General features: G+C 39.4%; 1 protein-coding gene across 5 annotated transcripts in view; it reads right to left on the minus strand.

The window, feature by feature from the left end:
• The window catches only part of SPHKAP (SPHK1 interactor, AKAP domain containing), a 74,415-nt gene that overhangs the window by 9,998 nt on the left and 41,910 nt on the right, over positions 1-22,507 (minus strand). For all 5 annotated transcript variants that reach the window (XR_007506438.1, XM_049803890.1, XM_049803889.1 and 2 more), the window contains exons 4-7: positions 11,718-11,777; positions 8,400-8,534; positions 5,196-5,451; positions 1,166-4,910 (exon numbers count right to left, since the gene is read on the minus strand). Coding sequence is in view for 4 of the 5 variants with exons in the window: in XM_049803890.1 (XP_049659847.1) it covers positions 1,166-4,910; positions 5,196-5,451; positions 8,400-8,534; positions 11,718-11,777 (4,196 nt within the window). In the remaining variant the exon portion in view is untranslated. The remainder of the gene's footprint in view (positions 1-1,165; positions 4,911-5,195; positions 5,452-8,399; positions 8,535-11,717; positions 11,778-22,507) is intronic.

Here is a 22,507-nt window from a genome sequence, read left to right on the forward strand (position 1 = left end):
TGTATCTTATTAAAAGTAGGTCGCCTTTCAAGGAAGAGGAAGGTTAGTGGGGGAGAGTCAATATGAAAGAATAGTGACGTTATAATTATCCACCTAACTGCTACCATACTGAGTAAAGTACCTGCTTTCTCACTTCAAGCAGAGCTTTGTCAAACGTCAAAACAGAGCACTGCCTAGAATAAAATGAGCTACAAAATGGTTTCTACACTAGCACCTGCGCTCTTTCTAGCACTCTGAGATAATAGGGTGCTGCAGTGCTCCAAGTGATTGGCAGTTTAGATACCATTGAAGTAACAGATACGATGAAGAAATGTAGTTAAAAAAGGTAATGCCTTGAGAAAGAGCCTTGATCTTAACCTCACAGCATCCACAACAATCCTCTGCATTTGTACTGCACTCTCATACTGGGCTTACACTTTGCCTTAACCAAAGCAAGTTGCAGATTCCCCAACAAAAGGAGTACAACTGCAAGGAGAGGGTCGTAAGCTGTGGTATAAACTTTGTGAAATTAAATTAAAATAAAATGAATTGTTATTATTTTCTCTATCTAAATTCTACCAGAGATGTCTTGAACCAAAGGAGGCAAGGTGTGCTTTTAATTACTATTTTATTTCCTTCACTAAAGAATTTTTATTACTTGTTGCTCCAGACTGTAAACACAGAGCTGAACTTCAAGCTCTTGGAAGTCTGGTCTTGTTTCCAGGTACACAAAGCATTAGTTATATGAACAGGCACAGCAGGGAACTACAGGTCAAATTCTGCTATCTTCTGTTTTACACCAACACTGATTTTTTTTATTATTTTTTTTTTTTAAATTGAGATATCAGCCAGCGCTAAATGAAATTTCAAACTTTGTCTGTCTTTCCTGTCTTGACTATGGAAGACTTAAATATCTGTAGAGAGAAAACTTACTTGTCTGTGTAGTATTAGATTTGAATCTCGGAAACAGCATGGTCATATTCAATGTAAGTTTGCTCCAGAAATTGGCACTGTTGATACATGATTGGGTGATTTTATGCTATTAGAAACCTGTAGTCAGAACTTAGCCTGTTTATTTCTTTAAAAGTGCTTCTCTTCTTATCTTCTTTCTTTATCAAAATAATTTTTACTGAGAAATTACAACAAACACCAAAGCGATGTGCTGATTTGCTGTTTCGTCACTTACCTATTTTGCAGGGAACTGGAAACCATGTGTTTCCCACCAAAAGCTTCTGGAGGCTTCTCTTTGCTTTGATGCTCCTTTTCAGAAGGGCCACATGAAGTTGAGGACTCCAGGTCTTTACCTGTCTCATCTCGTTGATCGGTTTCTATCTGAATTAAAGGCACTTCCCTGTGCTGACCTGCAGGGAGGCATCCAGGGCTCTTTGTATGCTCTTTTTTCTCATCCAAATTTACTCCATCCCTTTTGGGTTTTGATTTAATCCGAGTTGCCCTTTGGGGGTGTTTGCTTTCCAGCACAAGAGCTTGGCTTGTATAATCAAAGGAATCCTGCTGGACAACAGTTAAATTTTTACCACTTTCGACAATATTTGCAGCCAGTCTGTTTGCATATTGTTCCACCTGTGGTGGGGAATCACTGTGAAATTGGTCTGCCTCTGCAGCCTCTGCCTCATCTGCTATGATTTTGTTCTTGCGCATTAGAGATTCAATAGAACTTGCCCACGTCTCATGAATCAACATATCTGTTATCTGGTCAGTCTTGCATCTTTGGTACAGGCATGAGTCAGACTTGCAAAGACCTGAAGAAGCCACAGTACTGACTGGCTGTACACTTAAGGAATCTTGGTGATGGTGGGCAAATCCATCTAATGAATTTGCCTTAACTGGGACATTAACTGTTAGCCTAGAGCCTGATGATCTGCTGTCAGGCATTGACGATTGCCTAAAGCAAAAAGGTGATCGTAGAGAGGGTGGCAGCAAATTGCCACACCAGTCCTTTGAATTCTGAGGTGAAGATATGTTATCTTTATTTTCCTTTTCTATTTCTCTTAGCATATACCTATAAAATTCTTCTGTTATACTTTCTGTGCTGGACTGTTTGGATGGGCAACTTGGTCTTACATTAAGGTGACCATTTTTCTTGGCTACCTGTTCCAAAGCAGAAGTTAAGATGTTGCTTGCATTTTTTCCTGCATAGTAATCCAGTAATAAATCAAAACCTCTTCCTTCATTTTCCATCTGGTTCACCATAAATCTTGAAAATTCATCTGTAATGCTTTCACAACTAGACTGCTTTGAGACAGAACTTGTCTGGCTCACAGGCTGACCAAAGGTGTTCATTAGGCCTAGGGTGCTGAAAGAGGCTTTCGAATCCAAGTCCTCCTCTGGTATGCTCTCACAGCTTGAGGCCTTGGCTCGGCTCCATCTTTCACAGTGCAGCCTATTCCTGGGGTGGTTTGGACCTTGCCAGATGCTATCAACCATGGAGAGTTCGGTGAGGTTCATGATCTTGGCAGCCACTTCATTTGCAAAGATACTGACTGAATCTGGTGTGTCCTCAAGGTTTATGGATTCATCTACTACTCGATTCATCAACCTTTCCTTTAGCTCAGGGTGCTCATCTGTTTTTCTTTTTATCTCACTAAGTCTAGGTGCCCTGTGCTTCCGAACAACTGAACCATTAGCATGGGTTTCCTTTTTCCTTTTCATGGTTCTGCATGATAAGCTCTGGGTCACCAGATACTCATTGCCTCTCTTCCACGCACAGAACCAGGGTTGCTTTCCATCTGAATTTTCAAGACAAATGGCCGCTATTTCTGTTGCCATGGAGACGACTGTTTCTGCCAATTCTTCTGCAAAATCTGTTATACAATATTTGTCCCTTGAATGTTTCACCTGTAGCACAGGCTGAGAAGGAAGCAAGACATGATTTCCTAATAAAGACAAGCTAACCTGAACATCATTATTTAGCACAGCATCACACTTATGCTTGGCCTGGTTTTCTGCGTTTATGGTGGCACTGGAAGACAGCTGTTCTTGAACACCATGCCTGCATTCATTGTTTGCAAAGGTATTTTCTCTGTCTGAAAATGATCTGTAGTCTTTCTTCTGATGATGATTGTTACTCTGATTTGGGGATTTGTAACAGTCTCGTGTGGTTCTTTTCAGGTATCTTTTCTTGGGAGATGTTTTTGCAACAAGTGTGTTATGCCCTGTAGCTCTACTTGTTGGTTCTGAATTCAGTGTGGCACTTTCCTTGCTATTTACATCTTTCACATTACTTTTCCTAGTGTTTGTGACCTTTCCAAGATCTTTGCTAGCCCTAGTGCTGTAGGATGTACCAAATGGCTGAACAGCAGAGTGATCAACGGGGCTGTGTGAAGTTTCACGTGCAGTTGCCTGTGTTGACCATCCTTCTGCTCTTGTTACTTTCTCTACTTTTGTGCCCTCAGGAAAGAGGGGAGAACACTCTTCAACTTGTCTTATGTCATTCATCTTCTTGAAAGTGAAATACATTATGTTATAAAGCAACTCGTTTGCAGAGTTCATGAAAATGTCTTGTGTACTTGAGCTGTTTTCTGAACAGGGGTGTAGTTGTCTCTTCTTCTTAACCTCTTCAATAGAATGTCGTAGAATAATATTGGATAAGTTTTGTGCAAGTTCATCCCTGATTACTTCATCAGTGTGTGGAATCCGTGGCCTTGCTGCTGTTTCAATAATTTTTCCATTTATGGTTTCCATAAAATGCCCTACGTTTTTGTATGTGTTGGGTTTTGTCAAAACTATTGATGCCTCTTTGAGAAGTGCTTCTGCAATGCTGTCATTTAGCTTCTCCATGCTGCTTCCTATAGCTATGCTACAATGAAGAGTAATGGCTGCAGAAGTCTGAGCAGCAGACAGAAGTCCGCTCGAAGTTGCAGGGTACTTCTCTTCCTTTGTTTCCCCCAGACCACAGACAGCTACAGCACTTGCTACTTGAGTCATGCCACACAGTGCAGATGGAAATGAATATTCTGTGCTAGCACAGTCATCAAGTAGCTGTGAAGATGCTGTGTGTAGGTCCTCACTATCAACCGCTCCGCTTTTAGAGTCTGTGGCTTCTTGATCCCCTCTGAATTTTTCTGCAGCCTGGGGACTGGAAATGGTTCCAATAACAGTGGCTGCACAAGCCAGGGCAACTTCCAGCGCGCTCTGGCCGTGTCCGTTTGAATGTTCTTCCTCAAAGTAATCCGAAACTTCAGCAGAACTTCCTGATTCAGTCCAGTGGCACAGGTTGGGGAACGCAGACCCTGGCCAGTCAGATATATTCTCAGAACTGTCTGGACTTTGCACTATGACGATCTTTGGAAGTTCATTCCACGATCGGTAAGCAGATACGTCTTCTGACTTACAGGAGCTTCCTACGGAGATGCTGACTGCAGCCTCCTCACTAAAAGTGGGTTGAGACTGTGATAGTCTAATGAACGCATCTTGCAGAACAGATTCTGCTAAATTTGTGGCATACTGACCTGTAGTCGCCTGCTCATTTTCCGAGGGAGGATCAGTTTTCCTGATACTTGCACAGTCCTCTCCATCTGTCTTACTGCTGTGTTTTGCTGTTGGGTCATACAGAGGCCCCAGCTCCTCTTTAGCCATTTTGGTTAAAGGTACATCTTCTAACATGTGTGCTGAGCAGGAAATTTCAACCTCGCCAGTCAAATTAGTAGTACTAAAGGATGAAGTAGCTCTTCGAGCTAATTCCTTCTGCCAGAGTATTTCCTGGTCTGACTTATCTTCAGGTTGCAAGATGCCATCTTCAGCCACAACATTCACAGCTTCAGAGACTCTAGTAGCTGCATTATCCTTATTAATGCAGTTCCCTTCAAGAATGAGTGGCAACCTGGCTTTTCTATAGTGGAGATTTTCAAATCCCTTTCCTTTATTTTTTTTGACATCTGAAGATGCTTCTGAAACACTTACTTTTTCATGACCTATTAAAAGAAAAAATAAGAAATTAGTTTTTTCAGAATACCCTGTAACTTTAAAAAGAAAACAGCTGCACAACTGTGTAATGCATTACTGCTCTGTGAAACTACGGCACAGCCACGTATCCATGTCTTTGAACAACAATTTAAAAATATGAATGGCTGTCCGCTTTCTAAATTACAGATAAATATATGCATGAATTAACATCAAGTGCAATTTCCGTGAGCATTGCCATGGCTGTTTTGCAGTATGAACAACAGCAGTATTATGCTCAGTCCCATTGCTTTTACCAGTTTTATATTCATCACCCTCGTTGTCATCCTCAAGGTGCTCAGATGCTGTGAGGAAATCTTCTTCTATTGAAGACACTGAGCAGTTTGTGTCATCCTCAGGCTTTAAGACATGTGCTTCTATCTGCAGCTGCCTTTCCTGAACGAGCTCAAGTCCAATCAGAAACTTGTTTATTTCAAAAATGATGCAGCTTGTGCTGTTTTTCCTGTCCCCCCTTGCACATTGAACCAAGCAGACATCTGCCAGCCAAGGACACTAGAGGGGAAAAGAATCTCAGTTACTTAATTAAAAAAGAAAACTTATTTTAATCTTCCCTCTCTGTAAATATCTTGGGAATGTTGTTGCAAAAAGGCAATACAATTTGTCATTTAGATGTTTGTAATGCAGTGTGCAGTTACATATATGCCAAAATAAGACTGCTTGGACTGACAACTTTTGTTATACAGGAGTTTTAGTAGAGAACCCAGCTGTACCACAGGGGCATCTTTATTTTGTTGAAATTACCAAGTGGTTTGTTTTCAATCAACTTCTTGTTTTAATGACAGAGACTTACTTGCTTTTAGCCATGTCAGAGTTAGCCATCTGACATAATGTTATTAATGGTCTCATACCACCCGGTATTACCTGCCTCTTGAGGGACTCGTTTGTGGGCATGAATTCCTTTTTGGGATAATTTCTGTTGCAACACTTGTTCGAAGGCAGTCCTGTAAATACTGGCTGGCGAGATTAAGAGCAGGTCACGTTCAGATGTTCCTACAGACTGTTTTAAAACAGTGTTTTATTTTGTTTCTTTGCTCTTCTTCCTCTCATTTCCTTATTTGCCCAAAGCCCCATTATTACACTGTGTACTGTGCTGAGCCTTTATATAAAACTGTCTTACCCAAAGAAGCTGTACAATTAAGTTGAAAGCTGGACAGAAACCGAGAGGAAGGAACCCTTGTTATCCTCATTTTATTGATATTAAAACCGTTGGATATTTATACAACCACAAAGCTAAGTTGATATCTCTGCATGGGACTACGTTTGCGGTGTGGATGTACTCTGAAGCAAAGCCAAGCTTTTGCAGCTTGTGATCTTGTGCTTTAACTTCAGACCCCAGGAAGGAGCCAGCTTGAGTGGAGCCAGCTCTGGATCGAGGAGGTAGATTTTAAGCTGTGCAAAAGATGCCCTGGACCCCCTGTGCATTTGCACAGTATCTAGCATAATGTAACCCCAACCTAGATCTTTTGTCTTTGAGTGTGAATTCAAAGCAAATATCTAGTAATAAAGGGAGTGGGATGACTATTATGTTGGAATAGCATGCTTTATTAGCCTGCTCTTCCTTTCCACCTAAAAAATGTATTTGAAGAGAAAACCAGATAAATTAATGTGTTTAATAGAGAAAATACAGATTTTTTTTTTTAACTAGCTGCTAAGAAATTGTTGCTGAATCAGACTTGAGCGTATACTATATTGTGAAAAATGTTATTAAAAACAGATGCAGCCTTCCCCTGCTGTTTCTCCAGTCCACAGTTTGCAGGGTTGTACTTGTGAAAAGGGCTGAGGGGGCAGAATAAAAATCCTTGTATGAAAACTATGCGAGTCTCCTTACAAATTAAATTCTCTGGAAAGCCAAACAAATGTAACGATGAACATAGCATGTGCTTATCTGGCCAATAAATGTCACCCAGCCTCAATGCAAAGCTTTACTCATCTTATGGGGTGGAAATTTAGGTTAGTTCTCATTTGTCTCTTGCCTGCACTCTCACCGAGAAGGCTGCCATTCTCAACGGCTGCACTCTTTCAGAGATGGGGATGACTTGGGTACTTGAGTCATCTTATTCAGGCCTCAGAACAACCTTGTATCTACTGCAGCAGCTTCCCTCCAGGGAAGTGGGGTTTGGAGCTCCACTGCTCTCACCGTGGGCTTGTGCTCTTATTTCTTTATTTTTTTATTTAAATCTTTCTAAATTCAGCCATTAGTCACAAGTGGCAAGAAAGATCAATAACCAGGCAATTTCTCTCTTTAAAGATCAGCGTATTGGTATAACATAAAATTCAATGATCTTTGCAATACAGCTGTTCCAGGGCCTGCTACATGAAGACTTCTGTACACAATTTAATTTCAGTGAAAAAAAGTTTTCTGCTTTCTTTTTCTGCAGCAGATAAAACAAGACACCTGCTCATGTTTTAAGTTTGCTGAGATAGTTTTGTAGTCCAAGATAACTCTGCAGTTTTAATGAAGCTGTTCCCAATTCATGCTTGGCCAAATGAGATCAGAATCAGGCTGAAAAATACTGAAGTATTTTTCATTCTTTTTCTTTACACAGACATGAACAGGCATAACGAATGATAAAAATGGAAAGGAGGAAAAAGACTTTTATTACAATAAGGAGTTAAGCTTCTGGAACTTGTGCATTAAAATGCCTTTAAGCAAATGTTACCATTTGCTTGCTTTCTCTATGTGGTGTCATTAAGAGGAATTCTTGGCCTCCAGATCACAGATGGGGAACAATAATGGGAGTAAAGGAGTTAGCATGAGAACTTTGCTTTTGGCTTCTTCAAATGTTAAGTTTTAATTAATGCATTAATTACTTTTTAAGTTGACAGAAGTTAAATGAGGTATCAGCTCTGATATGGTTAGTGTAGCTTGGTATTTTCCATTGTCACATTCAGGTTTACAATAGCCTCTAGGATCTTCAAGTCCTATCGTCAGCTCTTTTCTGAGGTGCATGCATGGGAGAAGATGGACTGGGAACAAAAGTGGGAAGTAGCAAGACTTCACCTGAAAGGGAGTCTGTAGGATCTGTGGCCCAATCTAGCTATGTGCACAGAAAAAGTGTTACATCTTTCCTTTCCCCCCCTCTGTGCCACCCTTCTGACTCCTGCTACTCTTGAAATCTGGGCTTATGAATCATCTCTGTCACCAATGCCTGCCTTCCCTGAAGGATCAGCCACTAATATGGCTTAAAGCATTATCAGCTGCAACCCAGACATCCACAGGATCTAGAGGGAATAGCAGAATCTCTCTCCTATCTTTGCGTCACTCCCCCGCCGCCATGCACACTTAACAGGCTTTTGTTAGATTTATTTTTTATGTTTGCAAACTCCCGCCCATCTCTCGAACTGGTGCAAGGTCTTTGCTTTCAGCTTCCTTTCTTCCATTTTTCAAATTCTATCCTTCACAGGTGTGATGTGATCTTAAAGATGAGTTTGATTCCTACCTGGGGAACTTCATAATCAGCCTGAAGGTTTCCTGATGCTAATCCACTCAGCAGGACTATTTCATTTTCCTTTGGTGGCTGTACATTCATCGAACTGATGAGTTTGGGGAGATTTGGAGAGACGCTGATCAACCTCTGTAGTATGAAAGATAGATTTTTGCTCTCACGTAATGAAGTCTGAGTTGCACAGTTATATTCATAAATATCAAAACGAAATACCACTTATAGGTGTCCCTTTAGAAAGCTTACTTGAACTTACTGCTTTGAGTGGATTAAAAATAAAACTGGCAGCGTTAAAATGCACACTCTTTCTTTTGAGCTATCAGGCAAGACAACGGTGACAGTATGAACTTCTGCACCACTGTCCAGCAGGACAATCTGTCATCCCTTACATTGTCATGTGCTAAACGGCTTGCTTGTATTTGTGCATCTACATGCTTGTCCTTCCTACCACGAGTGAGTTCCTGAGAGACTGAGAACACACTGTGTCTGTTATTGTCTAAACCAGAAAAGATTCTGTGAGTATGGTAATGAGAACAGGCCAAATCTTCCAGTTTTCCTCCAGGCATATGACAAGCAAGAAACCAAAGGGAAAGGTAGCTGGAAATTGCTGATCAAATTGATGCAATGCTAAACCTGGAATAACAGGAGCATTTAATACACAGATGAAATATGCATTTCTTTGCTGTTCCGCTGGACACCTTCAAGACCTTTCATTTGAAATGATACAATCTTTTTCTACCTGTTACGTATTTGCTAGAGCCAAAAGTGGTAATAGTCACAACATGAACAATGCTATGTAACATAGATTTGTATTACAACACTGCTAGGCGTCCCCGGCGTGTGCAGGAGATATCTGTGCTCCTTTGTGTACAAAGGCCAGACCAAAAGGCCAATACCTACTCTAAGAGCGCTTGCAGTTCTTTTCTGCCAGGGATCTCGGTGTGCTTCCTTTATGAACAGGGAATCGAGGATGACTCCTTGCAGAGGAAGTAAATACCACTTCCATTTTATGCACTAACACAGCCCATCAAACGGCAAAGCCATTAAGGGAATGCAGATCTCGGGCACCCAGCTGTATGCTTCAGTTATTATGCAATTCAATGATACTTCACTTTTTCCTTTTCATCATAAGCTCGCAGTACTGTTATTTTTCCTCAGAGTAAATTAGGTAAAATAAAACTTTCTGGCTTAGCAAATCTAATTCAGTTTTGGGGAACAATTCACTTTTCAGTAGACTGATCTTCAGATGAGGCTAAGTATTTGTATTTGACATAACTAAATTCAGTGCTTCAATTCGGTTTGACGTTTCAGTATAGTACAAAAAAAATTCTCATCCCTTTCTTTTTTCAAATTATAGCCTTTCTGTTATCACACACATTTCTCTACGTATCTCTATTTTTCTACTGCCTAAATTGCCACATTTTATCAGATCTCTTGGCTAGGAAACCATGGCTTTTTGTATACCTTTTACTTCGGTTCCTTACCTTTTGTTCAGAATAAAAAAGGAAGGAAAAATCTGGAAAGATGATTATTTTACACCAAAAAACCCCGATTTAACCCATTCCAAGGTTAAATGGGTAATGCAAAATCCTAACAGTGCCTATTAGTAAATAGTTATGTATTTCATATAAACAACAGCTATGCTAGCGTCTTTAAAATTCTTCTATGAAATGCTTCCACCACATCAGTGTTGTATAAAAAATCCACCCTGCTCAAAGCTAATTTACACAAACTGCACATTATGTAACACAAACGGCATATTATACACAAAAATTGTGACGAGGGTGTTTCCTCTTAGAGAAGAATACACAGTACCTGTGCTAGTAGTGAATTTTTAGTATGTACACTGAAAACTAAAAGAAAAGAATCATTTTCCAGTCATGGCTAATAAATGTGGTGATTCTGCACCAGAAACTACCTTTCTAAAATGCAGCCAGGTATTGCGGTCTCTCTGTTACCAGTCCCCGCCACGCGCCGGGTGGGGAGTGCCAGCTGTGGGCATGTTGGGGTGCAGCACTTTGGGGAGCCGACCGGGCTCTGCTGCGAAGGAAGAGCTTAGGGCCACGCGAAGCGCACAGGCGGTGAATGCACCGCTGCGGTAGGGCTGATAGGTAAAAATCGTGCAGCTGCTTTGAAAGGTGATTTGTGCTTGTGAGGGAGTAATCTCATCTCCAGGCACTGTAAAGGATAGCTGCATGAAGCCAGTTTCAGCTGGCTTTTACAGATACCTAGTTCTAAGATTGAGAGAGAAGCTTTTGGTGTTTCCTTGTGACTTGCTGCAGCTTTTGTTCCTAAATAAACATTGTAAACAACAATAAAACCATTGCTTATTAGAAAACAACCAGTGGCAAAGTTAAACCTCTTGAGCTGTTCTGCACAGTTTACCTGCTGATTCAACAGAAAAATCATGTTGCTGCAAGAAACCGTATTTATTTTTGACATCTGAATTTTCACAGATCCAGGATGCAGAAAACAGCACAGAAAAGCAGTGCCTGCTAATGAATGACTTGTAGGATGCAACAAGGTCCCAGCATTGCTTTTCCTCCCATGAGCTAAAAGTGGTTTCAGCAAACTAACCATACTGCTTTACTGAGGAGCTCCCTGCGTATTGTCAGGAGATCCTACCTTTGTTCACTTACCACATATTGCCGCTGTATTGCGCGTCGATCGTGGGCACCAAGCCAGGATGATGAAAAGGAACTGATAAAGGAAGATGTAAACTCAAAACTGACACCAGGCCATATCTTCAAAATGCGACTTTCTCAGATTTGAGGGTTTTTTTCAAATGGTATGTATTCTAAATAGTATATCATGATGTAGGTTGTCTTAGTGTTTGTAAAATAACCAAGCTTTTGTCTCTCTCTCTCTCTTTTTTTAAAATCCCATTTTTCTACCCTCCAAACTCTCAGTTAAATGGTAAAATGTACTTTTTAGTTCTGTTTATCTAGAACCTTCCCGAAGACCACATAATCAAAGTATCTGAAGTCTGACTAAGGCTGGTCAGCTGAACAAGACCAAAATGAGCAGAAGATTCTCAAAGGGGTTTTGGCAGTAGAAGAGAGAGTTATCAGAAATTGTTTTTTTGTAGTATTATGTCAAATTAAAAAATTGAATGTATGACATATCCATGTTCACTTCTCTGATAAATCCAAAGCTGAACAAGAGGTTCAATCACATGATAACTGCTGTGAATTTGCAGGCTGCAACAATCCATTAGATATTTCTGGACTGAGAATAAGAAAAGCTATAAAATATGGCCTGATGTTGAGATAATTTCAGATTCCCGGTGCATGTTATTGAGACCTAGACTGTTACCTGTTTCACTTGCTCATCGCTGCAGTCATCTCTGTTTGCATCTAAATTCACAAAACAAACCTGTAATAAGGGAGAAAAAGAAACAGTAGCTTATAAAGTCATGTTAGAATGGCAGCAATCCTTTTAAAGTCAATATATGTTCCTTTCCTAGCCTTGCAGCTGAATACGTGAAGCCTTTCCCTAGTACAAGAAAGGTTGAAAAGTTAGTGAAGAGAATACCAGAGTAGATATTAAGAAAGAAGAAAGAAGGATCAAGAGTCATGACTTTATCTGCTGTAACAATTAGTTTGTCTGGTGAATGAGCTAATGTTGCCAATAAACTGTAATACCGAGGATATTAGAAAAGATAGAGGAAATGTTAAAAATGCATTTGATTATATATCAGATAAACTCTTCAAGTCTTGCTTTTCCAATGATTTCTCCTTTTCAGGCACTTGTTGCTAAATGTTTCATAAGTGCAATTGTGAGTTGCTTTTAGAGTTTTCTCCACATCACATAAATATAGTAGTGTTTTTCCTAACTGTCCAAACTTCCTAAGTAGAAGTTTAAGACTTTATGGAAATAATTTTTAACTGATTCATGAGCCAATATGCAAGGAGAAGTTTTCAGCAGTGCTAACTGGGCACTGCAATAGGTGGCAGAACAGCTTACTATTTAGCAAGTTTACATGTGATTCACTGGCAAGTACTACTTTTAACAAGGTCTTTTGCTCTTTCCTTGATCATCATGAGTTTCAGAAACCATTTAATGGTAGTGAGATTGACTTAAACAGAAACTTCAGATCTGAGGACCATTTCATTTCTGACACTTTCGGGTTTTTTACATGACTGGAAGGCCATTTTCTAATTTTCAGAAAACAGAAAATCTCTTCAGCTTTATTTCTGAGTTAGAAGTAGGGACTCCAAAGCTAGGCGGGCTGTCCTACTTATGAACGCTGGAGGTAACCCTTTAGAAGTTTATGAGAGTTTGGTGTTGTCATGATTTAAACCAAAACCTGGCACAGATTCAGGGCTGAGCTGAAGCCAACATCTGATGCCAAACAAATTGCAGATCAAGAATTTACCTTATAAAAGGTGAGTGATTTCTTTTTTTTTTCTTTTCTTTTTTCTTTTCCAGCAAACACTAAGTGCTTCTTTCCCTAATTCTATGTAAATTTTCCCTAGAAAAAGAAAATCTCTAAATAATCCCCTTCAGCAATATTCTTGTGTTAGGCATCCAAGCTCCTGTTGTGTGCCTGCTTTTACCCCAAGATAACACCGATTTCAGTTTATATATGCACATACCATATGTACAGATTAGGACCATCTGCAGTAACAGCCAGCACAGCAGATGGAAAGATCCAGCCAGACCTCCCATTGTAAACCAAAAAAAACCTCACTGAAAAAGAAAGCTCTTTGCCTTTTTAAATAGTTTAATGGCATCTCTAGATGAACTTAAAAATGTATTTTCCAACATTTTTACAGTTTTAGGAATAATATTTCTCTGAAAATATCAACAATCAGGCTATGCCACTGTCATCTGCATTTTATGGCTGGCTAACTTTTAAGAAATAGTTATAAAATTTTCTAAGCTATAAAGTATTTAAAATGCCCTCTAGCAACATAATGTGGTAGTTACATAATGTCCTAAACATGTTACAGTTAATTATACAGGAAAAAATTTGTCTTACTTTCCACTGGGATTTTATACATAGGCATTCTGCATATCAGAAATGGGTAGCTATTACAGAGCATTAGAAAATTACACTCTTTGATTTGCATGTGCACCTGTCCCATGCCCGCCGTGACATGTGGTTATGAGTCCGCAGGTGCATGGAGGTGCGTTTTCTTAGACGACCGTTAATTTGGCAACCATGGTAGGAGTGCTGGAAGGTATGGGCCCAGTTTGTAGTCCTCTCAAGCATGTTCGCTACCATCCTGAAGGTAGGGCTGTTACTTAGGAGCTTTGTTTCCAAACCCCCATGCCAGAATGGTAAGGTCTGGTTCTGTACTGCCATTCAGTGTGAAAGCTTTCTGAAAAAGCTGCGTAGGAGCGGTCGTGTCTGCACATACATTCCAGCCAAACACTCGACACTCTGGTAAACCTTGTTTTGTCATTTGCTACCTACATGCTGGCACAATGGTACATGTCTGCTGTATTATACACTAGCACTCCTACCAGTGACACCAACTACCATCCTAGAGGTATGTCCTTTTCAAGCAGCCAAAAAAAATTATCACCTCTATTTCATGTGGTGTGGATGGTATACAACTTGCTAATGCCTCAGTAGAAGAAAGAATGGTATAAGCAGGAATATCTATTATTTAAAGTGATATTATCTTTCGTCTTTTTTTTTTTCTTCAGAACTTAAAATGAACTTCTATTATAAAACCTACGGCAGTACTGAATCCAGTTTCTAAATACACTTGTCAAATTCCGTTGACACAATGCGGTCTCTTAGCATTTTCCTGTTCTGTGGATTTTGCAGTTTTAATTATAGGCAATTTTTAAACAAAAATAGTTTTGCACTGGTGAAAGACACTGAAGAACTCATTTACTTTTTCTGTTCTGCTGTGTGCTTTGAGATTAGCCCTGCTTTGAGCAGGAGGTGGGACTACGTGACTGCTGTAATCATAAATTAACTCTACAGCTCCATCCTGGCAGGCTCTGCACTACTGCTACCTTCTAGGAAGTTCACTGTGAGGATATTTTTCTTGGAGATACTTCACTAGAGGTGCTCAAAGAGAAAAAGATCCATCTGAAAAATCTCTCACTGTTTTCTGCTTACGTAATACAAAATTTAAGCTCTCACTAGCTTGTGTTGCTTGATGAACTTCTAGTAACTATCAGAGACTCCTCCATCAAAACAAGGCAAAACAACACTACAGAATAATTCATAATCTGTAGGAAGAAAATATTGCATAGATTATGAAGAAAGAGCCAAGATTAAATCAGCATTTGTTAACCTCAATTTAATTCTGACTTTTTTTCCTTTGGATCAGATGCAAGTTAATGTATTTTAGCTTAGTTTAACTAGAACCTAACCTTGCCCTAATCACAGTATCTTTGAATGTCTATCCTTTCCCATACGCTTCTCCTTTACACCTCACATCCTTGTCTTCCCACAAACATCTTTTCACTTCCAAAATGTGTCTGCTCTCCACTCATACTGAGCTACTGTCTGGAAACCATGCAGAAACATCAAGATAGTGCCTTTTATTCTGGCTTAGGAAATATCTATTTTGAGGGGAGAAAACAACAAAAATTAAATGGTGTTACATAATACAAAAAGGAAAAAAAAACCACCACCCAAATTCTGGCTTTACATAGTGAGATAGTCACCCACAACTTCCCTGTTAGATGCTAATACCTACTTTTGGTTCAGTAGTGTATCCAGTGCAGAAATCCTGTTTGCTGAAGTGAGAACAACGCTTTTCTTTTGGTGAACATGTACCACTGCACTCAAATCTAGAGTCCCAGTACTGGCAGAAAGCAGTATGCTACATATCCAGAGACCATTTGATACACAATCACATTGTAAATAGCAACCCCTATGCAGATCCTTGTACACGAATAACACAAATTGGGGTCTGACTCCCAGGCCTCCTCTTCATAAAAGTCTCCAAACATTTCTAATAGGACAGTACCAGGGAGATTATCATCACTAAATTTCTGAGCTTTGATCCTGAAGAAGCCTTTACTTTCCAGGATCATATAAAAAGCAAATAGAGAAACTTTTTTTTTTTTTTTTTTCTTTTCTTCACTATTTTGCATTATAATCTCTGACTGGTAAGAGATGTATGCAGTAAATTCTCCATATCAACAATTTCAAGTCCTGAAATCTACTCTTGTGTTGGTGTAGACACTATGCAGATGCCTCAGTGTCTACTGTCTGCAAATTAAGACTATTGCTTCTTAAAAGAACTACATGTTAAGAAAAAAAATTGTTTATAAAGCACTTGTGTGTATAGTACCTTATATCCTTAATATATTTACTCATTGACAGATAGCCTCAGGGAATCATTAAAAGTGTAACACTGTTCTCTCACTTTGGAAGGGTAAAGCAATTTCACTTGTTTTCCAGAGTAGTGATGCTGACAAACAGCTGAATGACAAGCAAAGAAATATATTATTGTATTTTCCTTATTGCTTTCATTTCAGCTTGTATTAACCAAGGTTGGTACTACTAGCATTTTAATATTCCCTAGATAAAAAAAAAGCACACTGATGGTAAAAAGAAACAATGTCTCAGAGGTATAATACTAACAACAGTAATTTTTTTAAAAACCTGTGTATTTTTCTTAAGTGTCTGTTCTACGGTGAAGTCTATTTCAGTTCTATACTTTTTTCCCCAGATAAAAGACTGCCAAACTAATTTCTTTCTGTTTGTTTTAGGAAGTGTAATGCCTCCTTCTATTGTCTGTACCAATACCTGACAGTAAGGAAAGGCTTTTTCTTTGTCCTATGAAATATCTTAGAGCTTTTGGTGAGACTAAAACAAGCCCTAGCTTGTGGGCTTTTATTAAACTAATATCTTTTTTTTACTTAAGAAGAAAATCTGTTTGTTTTCCAGTCTTCCTCTCTGTCACAATACTAACTCGGCAGAGATGTTTGAAGGCTGGGCTTATCCTGCCATGATAATAGTAACTTCTTGCACAGTGCTGTAATAGCTAAGAGCTGCTAGCAGCTTTTGAGAAGAGAAACAGCTTTGAGGTGCTTGGTCCCTTTTCCCCCATGAAGCTTGAGTTCTTCCAGCTTCTTCTTAGGGAAGAGGTTGAACTGCAAATCCATTATATTCTTCCCTCTCACTGGGATAATAGCTGTCCCTTGCACCTAACTGATACAGTTACTCTGGTAAGTGAAGTGAGAGCCATAGTTCTTGTGTTCTGCGCTGTAAAGAACTGTGATTAACACTTGTTTAAAGGGCTGCAAGAGGTGGTGTCCCCCCCCAGTCCAAATACATATACATTCTATATAATTCTCTCAAATAAATTTCAATATCTATTTTAAAAGAAAGGAATTTAAACCTGTCTTGGTTTAAGCCCAGCCAACAACCACACAGCCGCTTGCTCACTCCCCCTGCCCCAGTGGGATGGGCAGGAGAATCGAAAAAAAGGCAAAACTTGTGGATTGAGATAAGAACGATTTAATAACTAAAGTAAAATAAAATGCAAAACTAACAACAATATTAGAATATAATAGTAATAATAATTGTAATGAAAAGGAATATAATTAAAACAACAAACAACAAAAACCAAAAGACAAGTTATGCACAATGCTCACCACCCAGTGACAGATGCCTGAGCGGCCATCCGTGCCTCCCAGCCAACTCCCCCCAGTTTATATACTGAGCATGACGTCCTATGGTATGGAATATCCCTTTGGCTGGTTCAGGTCAGCTGTCCTGCCCATGCTCCCTCCCAGCTTCTGGTACACCTGCTCGCTGGCAGAGCATGGGAAACTGAAAAATCCTTAATTTAGGATAAGTGCTACTTAGCAACAACTAGAACATCAGTGTGTTATCAGCGTGATTCTCACATTAAATGCAAAACACACTGTACCATCTACTAAGAAGAAAATGAATTCTATCACAACTGAAACCAGGACAAAACAAGAGACAGGACTTGAAAATTAAAACTATATACAGATGGCTTGTGCAACCTTAATTCTACCTCGTATGCCCACCTTTATGCAGCGCAGGATCTCCGCCTGATTCAATGAACAGGAAGACTGCAAAAAGGTGCAGAATTATGAAGAAGCAGAGAACTGTGTATCTGCCATTTTCTAACACTTGAGTTTATGACTTTGTAACCTAAAGGACACTCTTAAACATGGTTTCTTCATTCTAATCTACGTCAGTTGGTTAATTACGACTATGCAGTTAAAGACAGTATCAAAATGCCAAAATGGTGGCAGGACAACATTCAGGTGGCACAAACCACTTCATGCCTGTCACTCTGCCCCTGTATCCATACAGTTGACCCTCATCAGCTTTGGCCTAGGTGTCATGTACCTCAGCATAGGCTAAACGTCTCTGTATGTATTTGGATTTGCAGGGTAATTTGTGCAGAACTCACCGTGTTCTGTGCCCTCCTGGTTGGTATATCAGTATGTAAATCCTGTCTGGAAGCTGAACTTATAGGGTCTTTATGTCCCAGGTCTGTGCTGCTCTGCTTTCTCCATCCTCTCTCCTGTCTTCTGTCACAACACCAAGTCTACTTAGATATGCAAGGTGCCAATTCAGACAGCCCAGGAGAGAGTTAGAGGAAATAACTGGTTTGGGACTGCACTGCAATCTGTCCATAAAACTCATGTTTAATTTCCTACAAACAGAAGTTAAAAAGATAATTAGCCCCAGGAGAGATAGCAGGAGATGATAATTCTGAGCAGGCAGTTCCTGGGTGCAAAGGAAAAATATAGTTTAAATGCCTAAGCCAGTGGATGTGCAGGATACAATGGTGTGGCCTAGGAAGGCTGAGTGACTGCTGAGCCAAAGCCTGATAGTTGTTTTGTATATAAAACCAGCTGAAGCACTGATGAGAATGCAGTCCTCAAGGGCAAAGAACTGAAGCAGTGACCGTATCTCCACAGAAGGAAAGGCAAGTTCAAACTGTGCCGTTCCTTGCACTTTAAGCTTTCCCCAATGACACTCAGTAGTTATTTTGTTCACTTTAAATGTTAGCATCTGTTGCTGACAGGAGTCCAGCGGTGGGAGCGGGAAGGTAGCCGTATGTCAGGGCAGTCGGCTGTCTCCTCTCTGTCCTGGTTTGGGTGATGCAGGTATGAAACTCTCACAATGTGACTTTTAAATTAACATGTATCTGACTGTGCTTGTTTGTATCTTCCCTTGCTCCCTGTGCCCAGTGTGAGTAACGTGCATCTTACATTAATGCAGTCATATACTGATTATTTAACATTATCCTTTGAGAAATTAAAGGCTTGGTGGTTTTTTCCAAGTTGTTTCCCCTTTATATTTTAGGCAGGTATTGTTTGTTCTCAGGATGTGTATTGTTTCTTATATGCTATTATGCTATTGAACACATTATCCCTTTTTTAAAATGTAGAACTGTGAAGATACAGTTTGTGAAGAGGGTTGTGAAATTTTACAGCAACCACGATCGCTATGACAGTTGTCTTTAAGGATTTAATGGAGTGTCTGACCTCATTCATTTCTTCTCTCAGCAGTAACTCTGTGATGGGATGGCAGTTTTGGATTCTGAGCCATATTCTCATCCTAATTTAATCTGTGCAAAAGTAGAAAAACAATACAGTAGCTTTAAACTTTTATTAGACCAAAGTCAAAGTCTCCTGGCTGTAGAAAGATAGTTTAGATCACCATAATTTCCCCACAGCACAATAACCAAATATAGCTACTCCAAGGCATCCCTCACTGGAATGGTAAGTGTCTATTTCATAGAACATATAGCTGCATGTTGTGTTTCCTTAGGAGCTGAAGTCAGCGAAAGCCCTAAGGAAAAATATTGGTTTATTCCATGCATCTGAAACAAATCAAACTGTAACCCACAGAAAATATCAAAGGACTGTCTATGTGCCATATTCTGTCCAGAAATTTTCTGTAAGCTTTGTCTCTTTGAAAATGACCAGTAACATTCACATATTTTTGACTTGTATTAAGATGGCATAAAATGCCTTTTCCAGCAGATTCTAGTAATGCAGCCATCTGTTTTTGCTGTCTGTATGACAAGATCATTTGTTTTGATGGTTATCAAAATGCTGATCTGCAAAGCTCCCCAAAAGAACCCTGCATTTATTTTCACTTGAATTATTTATGCTAATGTGAAGGCTAAATAAAAACTCTTGCACTTCTTGTGATATATATATGTGTGTGTGCATATATATATATAGCCTGTCTATAAGGACCCCTAATTATTGATATCTCTGTTCTTTAAACTTGCAGCTTCTTGAGTCTTGTAATCCCAATAGAGTTTTAAGTACTTTTTTTTTTTAAGACAAAATAGCTGTAAAATGATGATTTGAAAGTAAATGCTCTAAAATGTCACATGAGATTACCCTTTAGCTAATAATTAAACAAACTACCTCCTAATTTTGGAGATCCTAGGAATTTTTTTAGCACCTAGGTTTGGTAGGACTTGTGTAAAAGGAGGCTGCTTGTGTGATTTTTTGGGGAAGCTTGTGGCTTTGATCATTTCACCACAATTATTTACTAAAAGAAAACTTTCATAACTGACATCTGAGGCCAATGTCTGCACCTCTGAGTACAATTCGTACAATATAATTCTCATTCATGTGCTGAAAAGCTGCTATCAGGTTTTCACTGTGACTCAGGCTTTGGAGACTAGAAGTCTCCCTACACCGCAGCTCCAGAAATTTGAGGTCTTGGGCAAATTCATTGTGTTTGATGGGAATCTTGTTATCAACGACTCAGTGACTGCCCCAATGAATATGCACATGTTGGATGTAAAACTTCACAGAAATGACTCTGCACCCATGAAGGCCAAAAGCAATATCTAGCCCAATATTTCTACCCTTTGCATGTCTCTCATTACCATTAAAAAGTTTATGTTTCTCTGTCACCATTTCAATTTACAGACTGGGGTCAACAGTAGTTCTTGCTGCAGAATTAATAGAAAGTATTACTGCTCGTGCAGGACTACAAAATTAAGATAAATTTCCGTAAAACTTTATGTGCCTGCATTAGTCATCTTAAATTACGTTTTTGCTGGGTCTTACATTTATTTTCTTTCTTTCTGTACCATTTAAATGTCAAGTAGAATCTCAGAGGATTAGATACTATAATTGTGACAGTTAACAAAGCCGAGAAATCTGATTTCAAGGCCAGTCCAAATTAAACAATGATAAATATAAACCAATAAACTGTAATTGATACCATCTTTTAGCTTTGTTCAAGTTAATCTTTTCCATTTCCTGTAGCTGAAGATTGTTGGTATGGAAAAATTATGGTTCCATCAAACTTGCAGGGGATGTTATTTTCAAGGAGGATTTGTTCCTAAGCAAAATAATACGTATGAACCTGAGACCATTTTTTGGGTTGCACAGAAGCCAGTCCTGCTCCCTCCCATTTTCCTGCATCCTTTGATCTCCTGCTTAGCAGGGCAGGCCGATGCCTGCTACCCAAATATCAGCAGAGTCTGGAACAATATGTCAGTGACCAGGCTGCTCCAGAAAGACAAAGATAAAACTTTATAAAACAGTACTTCCAAATTTTAGACACTTCAAGGGAAAAGATTTCATAGAAATTGTTGAAACTTTCAGTTGTCAAAATGCTAGGAAGTTTTAACTGTTGTGGTTAACTATAGACCAGACTCTGCTAAATAACTGCACCAAAAAATAGAAAATACTTAATGGCTTGGAAAAATGAGGTATTTAACAATGAAACCGAGGTGAAAGACTGACTCCCTGCAGCCCTAAATTCCGATTGTCTTGGCAGTCTCTGCCCAGGCCAGTCTTGGTAAGCCAAGAAATGTAACTGCCTGTAGTCTACAAAGCCAAATAGATGCATTCTCAAATCTTAGAAGCAACTGAAGCAGGGAATTATTATGATGTTGGATATATGGTGAAGACAACATTGATGGTGCATTACTAAATTGAATGTTCAGATTTCTGGGGCAGGTGAGTATTTGCCTACTATTTTTTTAACACACCTAGATAGTTTCATTTGGTACAATGTTGCTCTAAACTGCTATAAAATATTTTTCCTGAAGACATTGTCCTGGTTTCAGGTGGGATAGAGTTAACTGTCTTCCTAGTAGCTGGTACAGTGCTGTCTTTTGAGTTCAGTATGTGAAGAATGTTGATAACACTGATGTTTTCAGTTGTTGCTCAGTAGTGTTTAGACTATAGTCAAGGATTTTTCAGCTTCTCATGCCCAGCCAGGGCACAAGAAGTTGGCACAGGACACAACCAAGGGACCTGACCCAAACTGGCCAACGGTGTATTCCATACCGTGGGACGTCCCATCTAGTATAGGAACTGGGGAGGGGGGCGGGGGAATTGCCGCTCGGGGACTGGCTGGGTGTCGGTCGGTGGGTGGTGAGCAATTGCCCTGCGCATCATTTGTACATTCCAATCCTTTTATTACTACTGTTGTCATTTTATTAGTGTTATCATTATCATTATTAGTTTCTTCTTTTCTGTTCTATTAAACCGTTCTTATCTCAACCCAGGAGTTTTACTTCTCTTTTTTCCCCAATTTTCTCCCCCATCCCACTGGATGGGGGGGAGTGAGTGAGCGGCTGTGTGGTGCTTAGTTGCTGGCTGGGGTTAAACCATGACAGACATTTATATGTCATGTAGAAGTAAAAAAAGGAGATTAAAAAGTTATAAGTACTTAAATCCATTCTGCTTATCTGTGCATGTCATAACAGTTCTATGGTGCTCTACAGGCATTTTCAGTACTTGAGAAAGATGAGGAAGTAAATGCTGCTAAGCCTAATTTAAAAATGAAAATTATTGTGCTGAAGAAAGATGTAAATTGAAAATATTCCATAGCAGTGACTATGAGAGAATGATCAGACTCAAGTTCCGCCTGCTCCAGGTTTCTGGGGTGCATGAATGAGCAGGTATTACCAAAGCTTAAGTATATCTATCAGCTGGATAGAAAGAGCAAAATGCGCTTTATACAATTACATATAAGCTGTTAGATCAGAAGGTAGAGCAGCAATGTCTGGAAAAGTGTATTTGTGTGGTATTTTTTTTAAACTGAGCTATTTTTTTCTTACTTGCCTCAACTACTCAGTAATGCTTATCACTTTATTATGATACCCAATATAGGTGGTTTTCCCCCTTTTGTAGTATAATGTTAGTATGCA

The sequence above is a fragment of the Accipiter gentilis genome, chromosome 6, assembly GCF_929443795.1.
Source record: "Accipiter gentilis chromosome 6, bAccGen1.1, whole genome shotgun sequence".
Lineage (NCBI taxonomy): Eukaryota > Metazoa > Chordata > Aves > Accipitriformes > Accipitridae > Astur > Astur gentilis.